This window comes from Plectropomus leopardus, chromosome 22 (assembly GCF_026936395.1).
Source record: "Plectropomus leopardus strain MGB_pleo_1.0 chromosome 22, ASM2693639v1, whole genome shotgun sequence".
Taxonomy (NCBI): Eukaryota; Metazoa; Chordata; class Actinopteri; order Perciformes; family Serranidae; genus Plectropomus; species Plectropomus leopardus.
Window position 1 is genome coordinate 25,400,766 of NC_142197.1, and position 20,537 is coordinate 25,421,302.

At 36.8% G+C, this 20,537-nt stretch overlaps 2 protein-coding genes across 2 annotated transcripts in view; both read right to left on the reverse strand.

The window, feature by feature from the left end:
• Positions 1–5,979, reverse strand: part of ttll12 (tubulin tyrosine ligase-like family, member 12) — a 36,976-nt gene extending 30,997 nt beyond the window's left edge. Inside the window, exons 1-6 of the mRNA XM_042510926.2 lie at positions 5,775–5,979; positions 4,771–4,943; positions 3,690–3,888; positions 3,444–3,603; positions 1,404–1,537; positions 273–349 (exon numbers count right to left, since the gene is read on the reverse strand). Coding sequence (XP_042366860.2) covers positions 273–349; positions 1,404–1,537; positions 3,444–3,603; positions 3,690–3,888; positions 4,771–4,943; positions 5,775–5,915 — 884 coding nt within the window. The 5' untranslated portion in view covers positions 5,916–5,979. The remainder of the gene's footprint in view (positions 1–272; positions 350–1,403; positions 1,538–3,443; positions 3,604–3,689; positions 3,889–4,770; positions 4,944–5,774) is intronic.
• A 1,257-nt stretch (positions 5,980–7,236) lies between these two features.
• Positions 7,237–20,498, reverse strand: LOC121961314 (sorting nexin-4-like). The gene is made up of 14 exons (XM_042511255.2): positions 20,299–20,498; positions 18,311–18,435; positions 18,008–18,146; positions 17,129–17,278; positions 16,154–16,201; positions 16,018–16,073; positions 14,612–14,684; positions 14,184–14,245; positions 12,835–12,900; positions 12,588–12,677; positions 10,505–10,604; positions 10,211–10,356; positions 9,251–9,365; positions 7,237–9,168 (listed from the first exon to the last, which is right to left on the reverse strand). Exons 1-14 carry the CDS (start codon positions 20,428–20,430, stop codon positions 9,121–9,123), a joined length of 1,350 nt encoding a protein of 449 aa, XP_042367189.2. The 5' UTR covers positions 20,431–20,498; the 3' UTR covers positions 7,237–9,120.
• Between the last annotated feature and the right edge of the window lie 39 nt (positions 20,499–20,537).

A 20,537-nucleotide genomic window follows, 5' to 3' on the forward strand; every position in this document is an offset into this window, starting at 1 on the left:
ATTGGCCAAATTGTGTGCACAACTCAAAGAGTGTAAAGAGTATTGCAGTCAACTCTCAGTTTTCCACTCAAACCAACATTATGTAATTTAGGACTGTTTATGGACCCCAGTACAAAGAAATATTAATTTAAGCAACAATTAATTGATTGTACATTTTAACCTAAAATGGTGCTTATATGTCACTCTATACATTTTGTTGCTTCTCTGCTCTGCACAGCTGTGGTTTATCTCTGTAGATGCTGAGTGTGAAGCTCATGAGGTAAGAGACTTACTTGAGGATTTTGTCCTCGGGGACAGTGTGGGGTTTGATCTCAACAGGAAGCTGCTCCTTGTTCTCCAATGCAATGAACTGGAGACAGAGACACAGAGGACAGTGATGACCTAACAGTCTGTACATTTCAGAGCTCTATTAGGTTGTGTTATTGGACTCCCGTCCTTGTCCCAGTGTACAAGCAGTGGGGGAGAATCTATTCATTGATGAAGTCTTTCTGACTCCTCCAAAGCAGGTGGCAATATATCTTCTTTCAGCTAGTTTCTATAAATCTATATTATTTATACAGTCTATGATATTGACTGAATATAACTGTTTATTTACAATAACGTCAGGGTAGAAAACTGCTGCTTCATGTGCATATAATCAGATGATGCTGATCAAACTCTCTCTATATATACATATATATACATATATACAACCCCTGGCAAAAATTATGGAATCACCAGTCTTGGAGGATGTTCATTCAGTTGTTTAATTTTGTAGAAAAAACAGATCACAGACATGCCACAAAACTAGTCATTTAAAATGGCAACACCATTCCATGTTTTTTTCCCTCTGCTTGATTTAAAAAAGCAATTGTTATTGACTACCACAATTTTTTCAAGATTTCTTTTAGTGTTTCTTAAAGCTAGAAAGTTGCCATTTTAAATGACTTTAGTTTTGTGGCATGTCTGTGATCTGCTTTTTTCTACAAAATTAAACAACTGAACAACTGAACCATCCTCACTGGTGATTCCATAATTTTTGCCAGGGGTTGTATATATGTATATATGTATGTATAGAGAGAGTTCGATCAGCATCATCATGTACATGAAGCAGCAGTTTTCTACCCTGAAGTTATTGTAAATAAACAGTAATATTCAGTCAATATCAAAGACTGTAAAAATAATAAAGATAATTAGAATCTAGCTGAAAGAGGATATATCGCCACCTGCTTTGGAGGAGTCAGAAAGACTTCATCAATGAATAGATTCTCCCCCACTGCTTGTATGCAGGACTGGTGACTGGTGATTCCATAATTTTTGCCGGGGGTTGTATGAAACCTGCCAATTTCAGTCAAACAAGAGTCTTTTGTGTTTGACAAATCAAAGTGGTAGTCTATTTCATGCAATCCATGGGTAGTCCTCACCTCATAGTAAGAGTCTGGGGGTTCAGTGGTGACACTGCTGACCCCTTCTAGCTCAGCAGGTCTCCATGGTAACAGCCGGCATTTCCTCAGCAGAGGGTCTGGCTCCCCGTATGTGTAGTCTCGGGTTACTTCATCTGTGGAGATAATAAGATTTTAGCTGGGAGGAAATGTTGTCTCTAGTGTCTGCCCTCCCTGCTGTCTGCGTCTCTCAGCTCAGAGCAGACTGCTCCCTACTGAGCACGCACGGCAACTGTTGTGGCAAAACATCTCTGAAGACTCTTCTAAAATGAACTCAAACTTAGATCTAATTTAAATATTCTTGCTTGCTTTCTTCAGTAATGGTGGTAGATGTGGTAGCTTCTGCCAAGGAGCACTGGAGATGAGCAAAGTCAGTTGCAAAGTAGAGTTTTATTGCGGTCTTCAACAGCACAACAACAAACTCGAGCCAATCCCAGGATTAAAATAAAATTACTTTTGAAATGCTCATTCTTATACTCTTTTGGGGACTCTGGGGTCTCTCCACCCTTTTCTGGAGACACATCAGTCTCCTCCTTCTTAAGCTCTCATCTTTTGGCTCTGATTTAAATTCTGGTTCTGGGTACTTTTCTACACCCCAGACCTATCTCTCACTGTATGTACTGTATTTTTAAAAATTAATGCAACTTAGTTTAATTATAATATCACAAACAGGTTATAAACTGGTTAAGTGTTTAACTTATTTCAAACTATAGCATAATAGACCACTCAGTAGATAAACACAGAATCAAGATTTAACTTATATGAAAATCATATACAGCTTTTGAAATGGTGTGTGTGTGTGTGTGTGTGTGTGTGTGTGTGTGTCAGGATTCTTTTTAGTGTGTGTTGTTCACCTTTTCACCTCTCCTGTTTTTCTCACACAACGAAGATGCAGCTGGTCAAGTCCTCATGCCAAAAAGTTATTATGACCTCTTATTTTATCTCTTAGCTGCATGCGGCTGATCATTTTAATTTCTTGCTAGCTAATCTTGCTCACTCTGTTTGTTTTGCTTTAACCTTTAATCATTATCTCATCATTCTTATCTTGCAGCTGCTTCTTTCATTCTTTTTCCCAGGCTGCTGGATTTTGGATTTTTTCTGTTTAGTTTGTTCTTAAACAAGGGTTAACCCATTAACACCTGAACCATCATCAGTTTTCTTTAGCTGTCTTCTGACGCCTTTCACAAGCATCTACACCTCTGAAACCTAAGAACATTGGTTTGATTTATTTTTAAAAAAATGAAAAAAAGGCCATGAGCAGAGGGGGAATTATATGATATTATATAAAAAAGAAAATTTGGGAAAAATTTTGAGACATTTTCATTTTTCATTTATAAATCTAATCATTATATATTTAGAGTTATTCTACAAAATAAAACATTTTTAATATAGATTTTCTTATCTTTTTTATGACTTTCTTAAGGTCATTTTTGTGTTTTTTGTTTTGTTTGTTTGTTTATACTTTTCTGTTTTTGTTGCTTATTTTCATGTGATTTTCTTATAGCATAGAATAGAATAGAATAGAATGGAATAGACTAGAATAGAATAGAATAGAATAGAATAGAATAGAATAGAATAGAATAGAATAGAAAAACTATATTAATCCTGTGAGGGAAATTGTTTTGTTGCAGCAGCAAATAAGAGAGTAGCGACTAAATAAAATATTCATTAAAAAGGGCAAAAAATGCATCTATATATATATGTATATATATATATATATATATATATATGTATATATATATATACATATATATATATAAAGGAGGGCACTTGTAAATTTTTGTGAATCTCCTGCTAATTCTTTCCTGCCATTTTTGCTCATTGCCTTCTTCCTCTCATGTCTCTGAAAGAAACCAAGTCAAACTGCTCAGGTGTTAAAGGGTTGACAATAGGAGAAATAAAAAAACAAACAAAAACAGACTCATCCCTTCAAATTCTTCCTTCTTCTGAGTGAGTGTGTGTGTGTGTGTGTGCGTACGTGTGTGTGTGTGTGCGTGCGTACGTGCGTGAGCATGCTCTCACCTCCCTCCTGCAGGTCCTGCAGGGGCCACAGCACGGAGTAGGTCAGGCCTCCCTGAATGTAGAAGAAGGGAGCCAGAGCGCAGCTGGGCTGGTCCGAGTGCTGCACCTGGCTGCCAAACTCATCCATGATGTACCACACAGGAACCTTGTCCTCTGGAGACTGCACCACAAGACACAGTGGGACGAGGACAGTGAGTGGACAGGGACGACTGAGACAGAGACTGTGGACCGTAAATTCTAACGTACCCCCTGGTTGAGTTTATAGGTCTGGTTGTACTTCCACATGCAATCCATCACCAGCTCCACCGTGTCCGGGTCAGGGGCCTCGCCGTGGAAGTCCACCCCCATGAGGGCCGCCATTCTGGGCAGCAGGCCGGGGATCTGCTCCAGCTGCTGACGGGCACCTTCCATACGATACGTCCAGGCGTGATCCACCAAGAAGACGCTGCAGGAAAACGGACTCAAGTTCAGCTTTACAGCTCATTTAAAAAAACCTCCACTTTGTCACACATGAATACATATCAATCACTTTGTTTTTGTTGTTTTTAATAGGGCCCACTTTAATATTACACACACAATCATATTGTTCTGCTTACAAAATGTGCTTTTAAAAATCAGGCTATGAAAAATATTATACATGTTCTACTTTCATTTAAATAATGTTCTAAGCAGCATCAGTCCTAATCATAAATGGAGAAATACATGCTATTTCCACCAGGTGCACTGACACACTCAATGTTGCTGCTAATCACTGACATATCATAGACCATCATAATAATAATAAAAATCTACTTAACGTGTTAAAAATAATGAATTATTTTTTGGTTTTTTTTTCATCTAGAAACATTGTGGCATCATGACAAAAACCTGGCATCAAAATTCTGAACATGAACAAATATTTGATATTTATGATGAGGACTGATGTTGGTTACAAAAAATAACTCAGTGAAAGTAGAAAATCATATTGATGCAAAATATTTTTTATAGCCTAAATTTGGAAAGCGCAGTTTGTCTGCATACTAGTGTGTGTAATATTAAAGCGGGCACTGTGGGTTGAATCTAAAAACACCTGTTGTTCAAAGTTACTGCAGTGTCACTTCCATCATGTTTGCTCATTATACTGGCTCTGATACATTTGGTGCGAATAAAAACTAAATATGATTATTTAAGGTGGAGGGAGGGTCATGCATTTTCCCCAGTCACTCAGGCACAAGGAAATTATTAGAGCTTCCTTTGAAGGTAAAGGTTAAAAAATAAATATATATAAAAAAAATAATAAAAAAAAATCACAAAGAAAAACAAAGCCCCCCCCTCCCCTCTCCCTCACCTGGTCGGCTCTGCGGCGGACAGCCCGCTATCCCGGGTCACCACCACCTTACAGCTGATCGCTGCTCCAGGGTTGCACCTCTTCTTCTCCTCATTCTCTCCATTTTCCTCCTCCTCCTCATCGTCTGCTTGTTGGAACTGCATGATTCCGAAAACCTCCCCAGCATCATAAATCTATGACATAAAAAGTAACATATCCAGACACCATTGGAGAAATTGTGAATTTAAACTTTGCTTGCCTGTAATCTTTATTGGAAGTCAGCAACGCAGCTTAAACACGGTTAATAATATGGTTGATAGTTCCACCCTCTAACTCGGCACACATCACATACCCAGACACCACTTGATGTTGTTCTCGTTCTTTCTCCTGCCATACACGGAGATACATACCGCACCCAGAATTTGGCGTGTGAACCAACTAGTACAAAGATCGAAATTTCACTAAAACAGCACACAGATTGGTGGCTAAATTATATGACGAATTGACCCCAGGAACATATACATGTGTTATAATTTTAAACCATGGCATACCGGCTGTGTGTGTTTGCAAACAATGAAGGAAAATGAGAACTATCAGATTTTTAAAGCGAGTTTGGCATGATCGCCTCCTTTGCGACAGAACGGGATATACTTGAAATGAATGTTATATTCCTAGCCGGGGAACATTACCGATCATCACTATGCTTTTCTCAAATAAAGGGATTATAATATGTCCTAATTTGCCAATAGCGTCATTTTCATACAATCGGAGCTGTGCTGCTGCACGTGCAGTTGAAAAGACGGATGAGAGATGCAAAAAAAATGCATTTTTGTGTCCACCTGCTGTTTTATTCTGTGCTGTGCTGCAGTTACTGAAACTGAAGCAGCAGCTGCAGGTGTGATCTGGTTTGGAGCGTGTGATCGGTGCTGTGTTCGGGTGTGATCGGCGCTGTGTTCGGGTGTGATCGGCGCTGTGTTCGGGTGTGATCGGCGCTGTGTTTGGGTGTCAGTGAGCAGCAGGCAGACCTCGTTGGTGATTTTGTGGTGGAGGCTCCTCCAGTAGATCTGAGGGATCCCTGAGGACTGCAGGACCCCGCCGTATAGGGCCACAAAGCCCCTGAACTCCTCGTCCTCGCCTCCGTTCACAGTGACAGAGTTTGTTGACATGACGCCGGTCACTTACACTCACGTGGAGGTAGCTTGAACAGACCCGGAAGAGGCTGGCAGTTAAGCCGGCAATGCATTGTGGGAGAAACTTAAAGGGCAATTGTGTATTTTTACAACTTTCTACATCGAACTCCAGTTTTACTTCGCTGTGCTTGTACTTTCTGTTTATACTTTAATATTACACACACTTGTAGCGCTCTGCGCACAAAATGCGTATGTTTTAAATTAAGCTTCCATAAATATTATACATCTACATGATTTTCTGCTTTCGTTTAGTGTTTTTTTTTTAACCAACATAAGTATTAATAATAATAAACTATCAAATATGCACTCGTTTTTCCTAATTTTAACCCTTTAAATGCCAGGTTTTGGCATGATGCCACTATTTATTAGATGTAAAATAAATAATTATTTTCAATATATTACATGCAGACATATATTATCACAGCCTGAGATATGTCAGTGATTTGCAGCAGCATTGATTGTGGCAGTGCATCAAGTGGAAACGGAACGTATTTTCTCCATGTACAAAAAAATGACAAATTCCAAGTATTTTATTTGTTGCTATCTGCATGGACACAGCCAAAAGAATTTTTTAAAAAAGAATGAAAAGCGTGCAAAGTGTGCCAAAGGATTAATATTACTACTCAAGTTACACTATATATTACTGTTACTATATATATGTTGTATATATATATATATATATATAAAATATATATATATATGTTACTATATATATTAACTCCATCCAATACTACACATGTTCCCAAAAAGTGATGTTTCCATTAGTTAGTTAATGATCTTGTAGGAACAAGTTATCATCTTGTTGGAACAAATTAGTATTTTATAAAAACAAATTACTTTTTGTGGGAGCAAGTTATTATCATGAATTATTAATTCTTGGGAACAAATTAATATTTAATAATTTTTTTTAAAAGATAAAATATACTAATAACATAAAGCAGAGAAGAGCTAAAGAAAAACATTATTAAAATGATCAGGAAAACTCATCTTTGATGAAACATTCACAGAAAATAATCTGCTCAAAATGTATGCAAATTGCTGATTTTTCACAAACTTCTTGTAGTTTTCATAGCATTCACTATCTAACTGTACAGTTAATCACTTGTTCAGTTCAGTTATTGCTATGCATTGAATCTATTATAAAATATCTGGATATCTGAACATATGAAATATACATTTTCCTCACTAATAGTGAAAGGGGTCTCATAAGGAAAAGGTTGAAAACAACTGTCTTAGTTCATGTAAAAAAAATAAATAAAAAGAAATACACCAGAGAAACTACTCTGCAAACACAGTCCGCTGTGAGACACATTTTTATTAAAATAAATATAACAAAAAACAGTTACATCCAAACTGGGGATTAAAATATGAAATGTAAAAGAGTACAAACAAATGGAGTCTGAAATCTTATAGACACACACACACACACACACACACACACACACACAGACACACACACAGACACACACACACATACACACACAAAGCTTACTGCTAGCAAGCCTCAACAACAGAAAATAAACATTTCAGTCAATAAATAAAGATGCAATTCATCTAAAGTGAATATGACTTGAATTTTATACACCAACATCCTGCAGCCTCTCTGATTCATTAAAGCAGAATTAAAAGCCGTTCCCTCACAGCAGAGGGGAATGTAACGTCACACACAAGATATTTTACACACACACACACACACACACATATATGTATATATAAATATTTGTTATCACCACAGTATCCACTCCTGAGTATTAATGAGCACTAAGTGTACCTCAGAAGCTTTTATAGTCATGTTTAAGAAGCTGAAGTTCCTTTTACACCTGCAGTTTCCTGTCTTTGGTTCAGGCCAAAGGAAAAATATGACACAAGCTGCCTTTTAGTTCTGCTCCAATTTGGTTTAACCCTTTAAATCCTGAGCAATTTGCTTTGATTTCATTCATAAACACAGAGAGGCAAAGGAGCAAATTGATACTTTAAAATTCATTTTAAATAATGCAAAAAAAATGTTGGCACTACTTCATTTTTATAAGTAATTAACTTAAAACATATGTTCATAATTATGGTAATTAAAAGTATATAATACTTTAGAATTTGTGTCAGATGATCTGGACAACTTAGAACAAATTTACTTGTATGGTTAACTTAAACTATAAACTTGTGTTCATAATTATGGTAATCGAGTATTCGAGTATTTAATTACCAAAATGAGGAAGACACATTTTTAAGTTATATCCTAATCAAAATGAAGTTTTTCAGATTATCTCAAATGAATTTCAAAGTGTTATGGACTGTCACCATAATTATGAACATGTTTTTAAGTTTAGTAAAAATTAATCTGGTCCAACAAAGTTTTCTATTCTACTTTAAAAAAAATAATTTTAACAAGAAGACATGGCCTAAAAATTAGTAGGAAAGGTATATATATATATATAAACTATTATTTGACTGTATCATCATATTGAATATCTAATTACAAATAATAAATAAAAAATATAATTACAAATATGGTTTTGGTTCTGGATATTCTTTACCTAGGTTTTTATTTTCTAGTAATCCTGCCCTTTTTAAAACATTCTTTTAGGTCATTTTCTTGTCACCTTTTATTTATTTCTTGATTCCCCCCCCATTTTTTCAAAAGAAATCATATCAATTTGCGTCGGTTTCAAAAGGTTAGACAGCTTGTGAAAAGCGCCTGGATGAAGCAGAAAAAAAATTCTCCAGGTTTCAAAGGGTTAATAGCTTCAGCAACTGAAATCAGCTCCACGTCGATCAAATTGAACTCTGGCGGCAGACAGCCTCTAATGCTGCTCTTTATTGGACCTGATGCTTTACTTATGTTCTCTGGATTTATGACCATATGTCATAAATATTGACAAATGAGTAAAAAGGGATCTTGACGTTAGCATGTAAAAAGTGCCTCTTAAAGGTGAGAGAACATGGTCTCAGCTAAATATTGACGACCCTCCAGAGTCCCAGTCGTGTGCTTTGCATGATCCACCACCTCCCTCAGCCTTCTCACTCCACAAAGGGTTAACAGTGAAGGTAAATCACCACTCAAAGTGAAATTTATATGAATGGGTTTTGTGTAAATACTTGTTATCTTTTTACATAAAGTTGTTCCTGTACTGTTCCTCCATCCAGAGGACATCAGCATCTTTCTCCTGTGAATATGGCTTCATCTTCACATCTTGAGGAAACATTCTTTGGCATTGCTCCACATCTGTATTCCCTGCAGGAGGAGAAATAAAATAAAGAAAAAACTTTAATTAGTAGTCCTATACCCTTCAGAGAGCTGATGTGCTGTCCTGTACCTTTTTACACATGCTGATCTGCATGACAGCGTAGTTGATGAGCGCTTCCCGCAGATCTTTGTCTTTCTGCTCCTTAAAGCGCTGCATGTCCACCCACGCCCTCTCCACATGCTCTCTGCAGTCAAACACAGCAAATGAAGCGCACATGAACCTGAAAAATCTGTTGGACCCGCTTTAATATTAAAAAACACTCATATCACTCTATGCACAAAATGTGCTTTTCAAAATCCAGCTTTAAAAATTTTTAAATGTTAATATGGTTTTCTTTTTTCTTTGAGCTTATTTTTTTTTAACCATCATCAGTCCTAATCATAAATTTCAAATATTTGTTAATTTTCAGAATTTTTAACCCTTTAAATACCAAATTTTTTATCATGGTCCCACTATGTCTTAAGATGAAAATAAACAAAAAAAACCCAACAAAAACTAAAATAAATTATTTTCCATACATTACATGCTGAGTAGATGTTTTTGATTATCACAGTCTGGGATACGTCAATGATTAGCAGCAACACTGACTGTGACAGTGCACCTCGTAGAAATAGCATGTATACAGCACTGAGTCTAAGACAAATTTCCCTTATGGTGGAAATAAAGTATATTATATCATATCGTATCGTATCATATCGCATTGCATCACATTGTATCATATTTTCTCCATATGTCATCATCAGGTGAAAAATAGTAAAAATGACAAATTCCAAGGCAAAAGACCAGAATGATACCCAGCACTAATAAAATGCATATTTTTATGCTTTGACAGCTGAAAACTCTGAAAAAGAATATTTGATCTCTATGATTAGGACTGATGTTGGTTAAAAAATAAACTCAATGAAAGTAGAAAATTATATTAATGTATAATATTTTTTTTGTCTAACTTTGGAAAATGCATTTCGTGCACAGAGCGGTGTGAGTAATATCGAAGCGGGCCCACACAGTTAAGCAGTGTCAATGACTCACTCGCACTCCACTGTTTTCTCCTTGACCGTCTCCTCTCCCTCTGTGATCAGCTCCTCCAGCAGCTTCAGCCTGGCCTCCCTCTGCTCAGGCGCCTCTTGGCCAAAAAGCTTGTTGGTCATGCCTTTGAAGGAGAACGTCCGCACGATCTACGGGAAGGTGTGAACACAAATAATGAGTTTAGAAGTTAACATCTAGAGTCCTCCTCAGCAGTCTCACCTCGTCAGACGTGACTAAATAAACCAGAACTGCTAAAGAATAAGACAAAGCAACAGTAGAGGAGTGCGTGAAGAGTACCCCTGTAGCCAGCTCCTCACGCTGCTGCTTCTTGGAGATGAGGTCCTGGGACGCCATCTCCAGCTCAAACTGGGTCAGCTCATGCTTCCTGCAGACCGCCCTGTGTAATGATAAAATTAAGAAAACTGTGTGAAAAAGTCTTCAGCCAAGGCAAAAAAATGAAAGAAGCAGCTGCAAGATAAGAAAGATAAGATAATGATTAAAAAACACGCATGCACTCTTTTCAGTAGCTGAATATGGTTTTCACATAAGTAAATTAAATCTTAATCCTGTGTTTATCTGCTGTGTGGTCTATTATGCTATAGTTTGAAACAAGGTAAACATTTAACCAGTATGTATACCCAGTTTATAACCTGTGTGTGATATTATAATTAAACTGAGTTGCATCGTTTTTTAAAAATACAGAATTAAAGGTCTTTGAAATAATGGTGTCACAGGAGAGATAGGTCAGGGGTGTGGAAAAGTACCCAGAACCCCAGTGAAAGCTGACTGTTTAAATCAGAGCCAGAAGATGAGAGCATAAGAAGGAGGAGACTGCTGGGTCCAGTGTTCCTTGGCAGAAGCTACCACATCAACCACCATTATTGAAGAAAGCTCGCAAGAATATTTAAATTAGATCAAAGTTTGAGTTCATTTTAGCAGAGTCTTCAGAGATGTTTTGCCACAACACCTGTCAAAGCAAAGAGTGAGTCAAACTACAGCTCCTGACAGAAATCACTCATATTTATTTTTTTCATTTCATATTCATTATTTCATAGTTTAGCCTCCTCTTTTTCCTGTAAATAAGAATGAAAAATTGTAGCAAATAGCTACTTGAATTTGGGTATGTGGGTGCATGCATATATGTTTCATTAATTGGAGTACAGGTTTAATTTGATAAGGAAGCTGTTTAATATAAATTCAGTGACTCATGGAAAAGGGACAGGGCTCAATAAGTTTGTACCTCCTCTCACTCTTTTTGGACTACATAAACAAAGTCATCATGTGTTTGACCATATCTTTTGCTTATGTTTTTCATTGTAAACATTACTTTTTTGTCTGCCTGCTTGTTTGTAAGAAAAAAATCTATATTTTCTTTTTTACATGTCAAAATAAATCAAATCAAATCACTCCATTAGCATTAAATTAAACAAACTGTCTCATTAATATTTCATTTCTTTAATCTCTGTACTTTTTTCCCCATGCTTGAAAAATAACAGCTAGTTTTAAGTGAACTTTGGGATTGATTTGGTGTGCTAAGTGAAGGGGGATGATCCTACATGTTTCAAACGCAGACAGTACACACGTTAAACTGCAAGGAGCAGCTCTTTCTTCAGACCTCAGGAATGCTGCACAGACATCATAAAGATTTACAATATCCTGCAAACAGCAACAGTGCAGATAAGAGGACCCTCCACCTCCCACATCTCCAAACCTGAACCCTCACCCAAACCACCGTTAATCCCTTTAGATCTCGACGAGTCAGAGATGCAGGAGCAACTCTCACCCCAGTGTGAACTTTTAGGACAACTTAGATAAACATTCCCCACCAGCTGCCGTCATAAGTCACCTCAGAGAGCCCGTCACCTGCAGAAACTAGCTGGCGCCAACATTAATCCCACCGAGAACCCTCCACTGAACATGTAGTTGGGATTTTGTCTGAGGACAATACATGTAGTGTATCAGAGTGTGTGTGTGTGTGTGTGTGTAACAACTGGCCCCATGCAGCAACATTCTCCTGCTAAGAGAAAATATAAAAGAATTTTAAAAATAAAATTAAGAGCAACGAAGGTGTCAGCATGGGAGGAGCTAATTTACCTTATTCTTTTTCTTTAAATTTCACTTGACTTTAAAAAAAGAGTTGCAGGGAACTTGCTGTATACGATGTTGAAAGTTTCCGTTCTGATTAAACATTTTTTAAAGGCATTTAAACAAAGTTTTGTGTTGGAGTTTGTTATTTTCCAAATTCTAAATTTTGACAGAAAGATTTTCATTTTAAATGCACATCGGTTCCAAATATGGCTATCAGCCTCATTAACTGCTAATAATCTGTATCGGCCCTGAAAAAACAATATGGGTCGATGTTGCTTTAAATGGTTCTTACCTCAGAGCTTCAGCATAGAAGAGATATTCCTTCAGTTGGTCTGCATAATGTTCCTCTTCCTCTAAGATATCGTCTATGGAGGCAGCGTATCTGCAGGTGAATGATTAATAACATCAGCAGAAGCAGGAACAAGCCTGCAGTATGTGTTATTTAGAGAGATCACATCTGTCCAGAAATTCTATAAAACTATATTAACAGAAACAAATGGGATTATGAGCAGGCGGAGAGACCCGACTCAAACACTCACGCATCCATATGATGACCGGCACTCTGCAGTCCATCGCCCATCTCTTTCTCTATGGCACTCCACTCACTGCAGGGAGCACACACACACACACACACACACACATACACACAAACACAAACACAAACAGACACACAGAGCTACATCTGAGGAAATACCGTCTTGAAGAATGTCTGAAGTTTTGTTTTCCACTATGAATGATATTCATTGTAGGATTCATTTACATTGTATGTAAAAAAAAAAACAAAAAAACATTTGTCATAAAACATAATTTTAATTGTTCTGAATTTTGGGACTGAAGAACATTTTTAAAGGTTTCTTTGTCATTAAGTCACACTTTTTTTTCCTTGACACTCTAGGCTCTAATGACAGAAGTCATCTTATGCTGTACAGATGTAACCCTTTAGAACCTGGATTGACATCAGTTTTGTTGACACCTCTCAGCTGAGAAAACTGGTTTGATTTCTTTTGAACACATGGGAATAAGGCAATGGCCAACGCGGCAAGAAATATCCTGACAAATTGTTGAAAAAAAAAATTAGGAAAAAGTGACAAAAATTGACTTGGTAATTTTCCCATATCCTTTTTTTAAAAAAAAAAACAAACAAAACTTTTTTGTTTGTTTGTTTGTTTTGCTTATTTTCAGGCAATTTTTTTGTAATGCTTTACGTTTAAAAATGGGTGTTTTGCACACAATTAACCCTTTAGAACCTGGATCGACATCACAATTGCTGACACCTTTCACAAGCATTTAAACCTTTGGCGCCTGAAAAAAATTGGTTTGATTTCTTTGGAACATGTGGGAAAAAGGCAATGACCAACTCGGTAAGAAATGTCCTTAAAATTGTTTTAAAAGAAAAAGAAAAAGTGAAAGGTGACAAGAAATTGACTTGAAAATTAGCTGCAGGAACATTATTAAATTTTATCAAAACTAGAGAGACATATCCAAAAAACTATATTAACATTCTTAGAAATTCTTATATATATGTATTTAAATTATGCTACTGAAAAAAATAGTTGTTTTTGGTTTTTTTTTTAGTACTTTCGTAGGGTAATTTTCCCATTTCTTATTTTAACTTCCCTTTTTCAAAATATTATTTATTAAAAAAAATGTTGTAACATTTTACTAAGTACTTACAAATTTTTGAGCCATGTCTTGTTAAGGTGCTCATTCCCTTCTTGTAATTTTGGAAAAAATCAAGCCTGTTTTCTCAGATTTCAAAGGGTAAAAGCCCTTTTTGCAAAATTGTGATTTTGGCCTAAAACTGTTTTGACCTGATAATGGAAACAATACACATTCATGAGCAGACCAAGTCTTGCACAGATAAAATGTAACATGCATGCTGTCAAACCTGAAGACTCTTCCATAGTTCCCGTGGACCTTGTAAACCCCGTAGAGCCGATCTGCAACTCTCTGGAAGAGACAGAAAAAAACCTGAAAGTAAGTGTTAATTATGATAAATATATAGGAAACATTTCAGATTTTCATTGTATGGAGCCCAGCAGGTGCCAGGAGTATTTTCTTTTACTTCTGTTCACATATTAAAAATATCCAGCTGATATCTCCAACACTCGACAACTCACACTACAACAAGCTAGACTGACAAATGACTGTGGGGTGAACTGTACCGTCAAGGTTAGGTGTAAGGAATGCATTATGTAAAGGATGTGTAATGCATTATGCATTATGAAGAGCAGAGGTGGAAGTACAGCGTGTGTGTGTGTGTGTGTGTGTGTGTGTGTGTATCTGAGAGTTAAAGAGAGACAGACAGAGACTTACTGCTCGTGCTCGGAGCAGCTGAGATGTGTGAGACTGCAGCTCATCGCTGTAGTGTTTCATCTCCATGAAGCGTCTGAGTGAGAGAAAATACACAGAGCACAGTTATTAGTTTCATTTGGCTTCTCCTACTAAGTTATTCAACAGTGTAAATGTATTTGTTCATCCTTTAAATTACTTTTTTACTTTTCTTTTGATTTGACCACTGTAGAGGAGTCACATTTTTTATAATACTATATTATCATTTTAATAATCATTAATCACTTAATTTTTAACAAGCAAAAAGACCAAAAATCTGAAATTTTCATGTTCTCAAATGACAAAACAAAGACATTTCATTAATCATATCAGCCGTTGTGACATTGTCACAGCTGTAAATAATAGTATTTTGTGCTCTGGCTCTTGCTGGCATTTCCTACTGTAACCTTATGTTTTATGAATCAAACAATGAATTCATTAATCGAGAAAATAATTAAAAGATCATGAAAACAATTATTAGTTGGAGCCCTAGATGGACCCACACATTAGGGGCCTTTCAGAAACTGACAAGAAATATTAGGGATGCACAATAATATCTGCATGTCATCAGTACTGGCAGATATTGGCTTTAAAATCAATTTCTGAAATCCAACTGATAAAGTTGATGAAGAAATGAAGCCAACTTACTGATTTCTGCCAGTTTCCCAAACCACTATATTGTTTTTAATTGACAAACTGTACATGTACAAAGTTTAAGTATTTTTCTTATTTTGCACAGTTAAATATTATTACACACACTGAAAAGCATTATATTTCATATCTCCATCTGCTGGTGGGCCATCACAAAAAAGGAAGCAGAATACGATATTAATTCCACGTCAGAAGAGACTTGACTTAATGAAATAAAAAATGACTAGTGAAATGACCTTGTGTTAGCAACTTCAGTAAACCAAGGTAGTCTGACTTAAATAGATCATGACAAAAAGGATTTCACCAATGATGAAGTTAGGAGATCCAAGTCCTGTTTTTTAACATGTAAACTTGAAATTTAAAAAAATGATTGACTAGTTGCAAATAGCAGAACACAGACATATTGCACAGAATACCTGATTTACTGAAGTAGCTAAGACGAAGAAAGATTGATTAAATTAAACTTCAACAACTGCACAAAATCAAGTAAATATAACCAAATTTTCAGTAAACTTGACAATTGAATATAAAACAACCTAAATTAAGATTAAAAGTTATATTTACTAACATTTTTCAAAGCAATTGGTTTTCTAGATTTAATTTAAGTAAGTTAGCTTGGGTCAACATCCAGCTCCAACTTGAAAGTACAACTCCTCAAAACCAGAGGTGAATTATTTTGACATTAAAAGAAAATTTTGACACATTTTCAATACAGCAGAGCTCTTCTTACACTAACTTACTTATCTGGATTTCTCACCCTGAAGGTGGCGCTGAGAGCTCTCAGCCTGGAATCTGCCTGAAACAGGAGCAACAAGAGCTTATCAAGATTTGTCAGCACTGAAAAGTCTTTGTACAATATAAAGTTACACAAAGTACCTTTGCCTGAAATCCTGTCTCATACACCACCTCCTTCCAGCCATGTTCCTGCAAAACACACCGCAGAAAAAAAACATTCAACACATCAAGCTATTAAAAAAATTAATTAATTTGAGTTAATTTTTTAACCAACATCAGTCCTAATCATAAACATCAAACATTCATACATTTTCAGAATTTTAACTCTTTAAATGCCATGTTTTTGTCATGGTGCCAGTATGTTTTTAGATCAAAAAAAGATTTATTTTAAACATACTTCACACAAAGAAGATGATTTTGTTTGTAATCACAGTCTGGGATATGTCAATGATTTGCAGCAACGCTGATTGTGACAGTGCCACTAGTGGAAATAGCATGTATTTTCTCCGTATGCCAATTATGGTTAATGAAAAAAGGTGTCATCTGGTGGAAAATAGTCAAAATGACAAATTCAACGTCAAAAGCCCAGAATGACACCCAGAAATAATATAATGTCATGTTTTTATGCTTTGATGGCTGACGCCAACTTCTACTGCCATTTTTATGAGCCATGCCTCCACTATTAATATACACATGGGAATGTTAACAACGCTAACGATATTTGCATGTAACATAAATTGCATTTATTAATTTTATGTCTATCACTATTGTCATATGATACGCTGTTTTATGATATGCTGTTGTTACCATTATTGCTCCCATTATCACCCCCCCCCCCTTCTCTCTTCCTCCCTCTCTTTCTCCTTCCTTTTTGCCATTACTGTAATTTAACTGTTATTTATGACATCTATTGCACATCTGTCTGTCCTGGAAGAGGGATCTCTCCTCGGTCGCTCTTCCTGAGGTTTCTACCTTTTTTTCCCCCCGTTAGAAGGTTTTGGGGGAGTTTTTCCTGTATTGACTAAATGTAGGAGCTAAGCTGGAAATTCCTAGATTAAACAAATACACACAATCTTGCCAAAAAGCAGCCCAGAGCTGTGGCCCTGCAGCGTGTACCTCAGTGAGAAAGTGGTGAAGGATCTTGTCATTGGACAGGACTGGATGTGATGCCACACGGAGCAGGAAGTTCTCCAGGCCGACCCTGCGGCGCTCCACAAAGTCTGGATCCATGTTGTCTGCAGACAGCTTGTGCCACACAAACTCTGCCTGCACGCAAGAGAACAAGGAAACCAACTGCATTCAAGTTTTTGTCAGTTTTTACTGTCTGAGTAACCAAACTGCCTGAAAATAAGCAAAGCAAAGCAAACAAACAAACAAAATAAACACATATTTACAAGAATTGAGAATATAGTTTTCTGGATATTTCTCCCTGTTTTTGATCAAATCTCCCTTGAAGCTAATTTTCAAGTCAGTTTTTGTCACCTTTTACTAATTTTTTGCCATTGCCTTTTTCCCATTTGTTCAAAAGAAATCAAACCAATTTTCTCAGCTGCCAAAGGTTTAAATGCTCGTGAGAGGTGTCAGCAAAACTGATGTCAATCCAGGCTCTACAGGGTTAACTGTGTACAACTAAACTAAACTAAGGTTGCACACTGAAATGGCAGTTGTAGTGTTAAATCTGCACTCACACTGATTTGAATTTAGGGATGGGACTGAAGCTTTAGCCCATTCCAATCAATAAATGTCACCACATCGTTTAGTTAGCCATTATTATGATCATTATTATGTTGTATACTTTACACAATCATGTACTATCAACTTGGTCTCCTGTTTTATGTGGCAGCTGGTTAGTTCAAATAATAACTCTGCCAGCTTTGTCTGAACTACATGGAGCAAAATCCAGAATCCAGTCGTGATTTCTCAAGCTTCTAATTCTGCTCTTTTTCCATTTTATGAGACATGAGATAAAGCAAGGCTGCATTCCTCTGCACTCACCCTCTTCTCAGGCAGAGGGGGCACCACGATGAACGGGTAAGTAACTAACAGATAGTTCCTCAGCAGCTCAAATTCGCTGTATCTCCTCCACAGAGAGTCGGGGGCCGGGTTACGACCTTCAGCAACTGCATCCATCGGCCTTTAAAGATTGGACAGTTTTTGGTGAATTGTTTTTGCACAGCAACAAAATACAGAAGGAAGCACATGCACCAGAGAGATAAAACTAAAGGGAAGTACAGACATCACAACATCTCAACCCACAGCACTTCCTTTCTAATAACACCGTGTGTGAAGTGATCTCACCGTGTTTCTATGAGGTACACGGTGAATGTCTCCTGCATGTTCACTGCGTTTTTGCCGCTCCTCTTCTCAGCCTCAGCGACGCAGATCTCCATCCTGCGCAGGAGAGTTGAGCCCTCCTCCACCATCTGAAACATCACAGTGTCCTTAACAACCTGTGAAAACCGCCTAATGATGCTCTATACTACATATTACTAAACATTTGAAGTTTCAAGTCAAGCACTGATGAAAAGATAACCTGCTGATTCTCCAGTTCAGGGAAAGAGCTGCTGTGACACGGGCCTACAGAGATGATAATAATGTGTGTGTTACAGTAATGCTTTTGAGTTTGAGCTCCACTATCTCTCTGAAAAGGCATCCAAAAATGGTCTATTATAACACTACTATTAATAAATATTATTATTATTATAACATAGCAATGACCTGTAAATCAGACTAATTTTAAAAAATACAGCTGTTATTAAGGATTTTAAGTAAAGATGACACAATAAAATTATTTAAATATGAATGAGGGAAGTTTGAATACTTTTTGGTTAATTAATTTATATATTAATTGGGTAATAAATAAAATCATCCTTAGAATAATCAATGAACTAGTTGTTAGATTAGTTGACTAATAAAAAAAAATGATCTTAGCTTAACTGAGAAAAAAAAATAGATAAGTGCAGCTATTCTCAGCAGGGTCCAGAATTAACACCCACCAAGAGCCAAATGTGGGTAGATTTTCTGTTTGGTGAGTAAATCTCAGAGGGCGGTCTGTCACACTGACAGGTTAATATTTTTACCAAAATAGTTACACAATAAAAAAAGATAACGTAACCATATACTGAGAACATTCCCCTGGCTGCTTTTACAACATCTAGAAATGTTGTTCCCAACTGGTGGGTCACGGGTCCATTCTAACGGTGACTCCTGACCATGTCAGGTTTGCAAAAAAAAAAAAAAAAAAATTGCACTTTAGTCTTTCAATAAGTTTTACTTCATTCTGTTTTAACCCCACATTATTTACATTTTTTCTAATCAAATTGAATATGTGGTAATTTGTAGAGGTTGACAAATTATCGGTCTGGATGATTATTGGGGACGATATCTGGCATTTTCTTATCTGTATCTGCATTGTATTTTAATGGTTACCAATAAAATTAATTAATAAAAAAGTGCAACACAATGGCAGCATGAGCGGAATTTTACTTTGTAAAACTTCAGGGAGCTATTTAGTTTTGATGAAACATTTGCTAAAGGCATTTAAAGAAAGTTTTGTGTTGGAGTTGGTATATTCCAAATTCTAAATATTGACAGGAAGATTTTGATTTTTATTGCAAATGCATGTATAGTATGGGTTATCGGCCTTATTTACTATTAATAATAATCAGTATCAATAGTGGCTCTGAAAAACCAATATCGGTCGACCCCTAGTAATTTAACATAAGTGCGTACCTTGAACTCAGTGCTGAGGAGAAATGTGTCCCCAGAGGCTGAACCAGTTAGGAACCACTGATCTACAACATCTGTCACTCATTTTCTGTCCAGCAGCTCCAGACTTTATACCCAATAACATCACAGATTTGAGTTTTTGCACTCTGTTTTTTTGATTTGGGAGACGGTTGTTCATAATGACTAATGTTTTGGACTGTCTTAGACCAAAGGAACAGCATATATGAATTTTGAAAAAGGGCATATTTCCCCTTTAAGCAAGCTAATGTTAGCATGAAATAACAACAGACTGGTGGAGTCACAGACTGGATGAAATAGTGGACGGAGCGGTCATTTATTAACGATATACCAGAGTTCATTTTGGCGGACACTATTTAAATGGCTAACATATTGGCTGAATTGTGCCAAAACAAGATTTATGAACTTATATTCGGCTAGCTTGTATATACCATAATGCAAGCTAGCTGAGCCTGTCAGCTCAAACACTGTAGCGTTAACACAGCCTTTCTATCAGAACAATCCTACGACTAAAATGTGAAGGGAAGCTGCAGTTTTACCGTGTTGTTGAGGCTGCTGCTCCCGTCTGCAGCTGTGTGCTCTGAGTCATCGTCAGTAGCCACCGACTCTTCCCTCCCATCCTCCGCCATCCTCCTCCGTCCTGCTGATGTGGGTGCGGAGCCAGGACGCATGCGCAGAGCCTCCCATCACCCAGCAGATGTTTTCTCTGATGCTTTCCTCGATTTCACTATAATACATCCATGGTTTTCCTGCTGAGACCCGGTGTTACATCCAAATG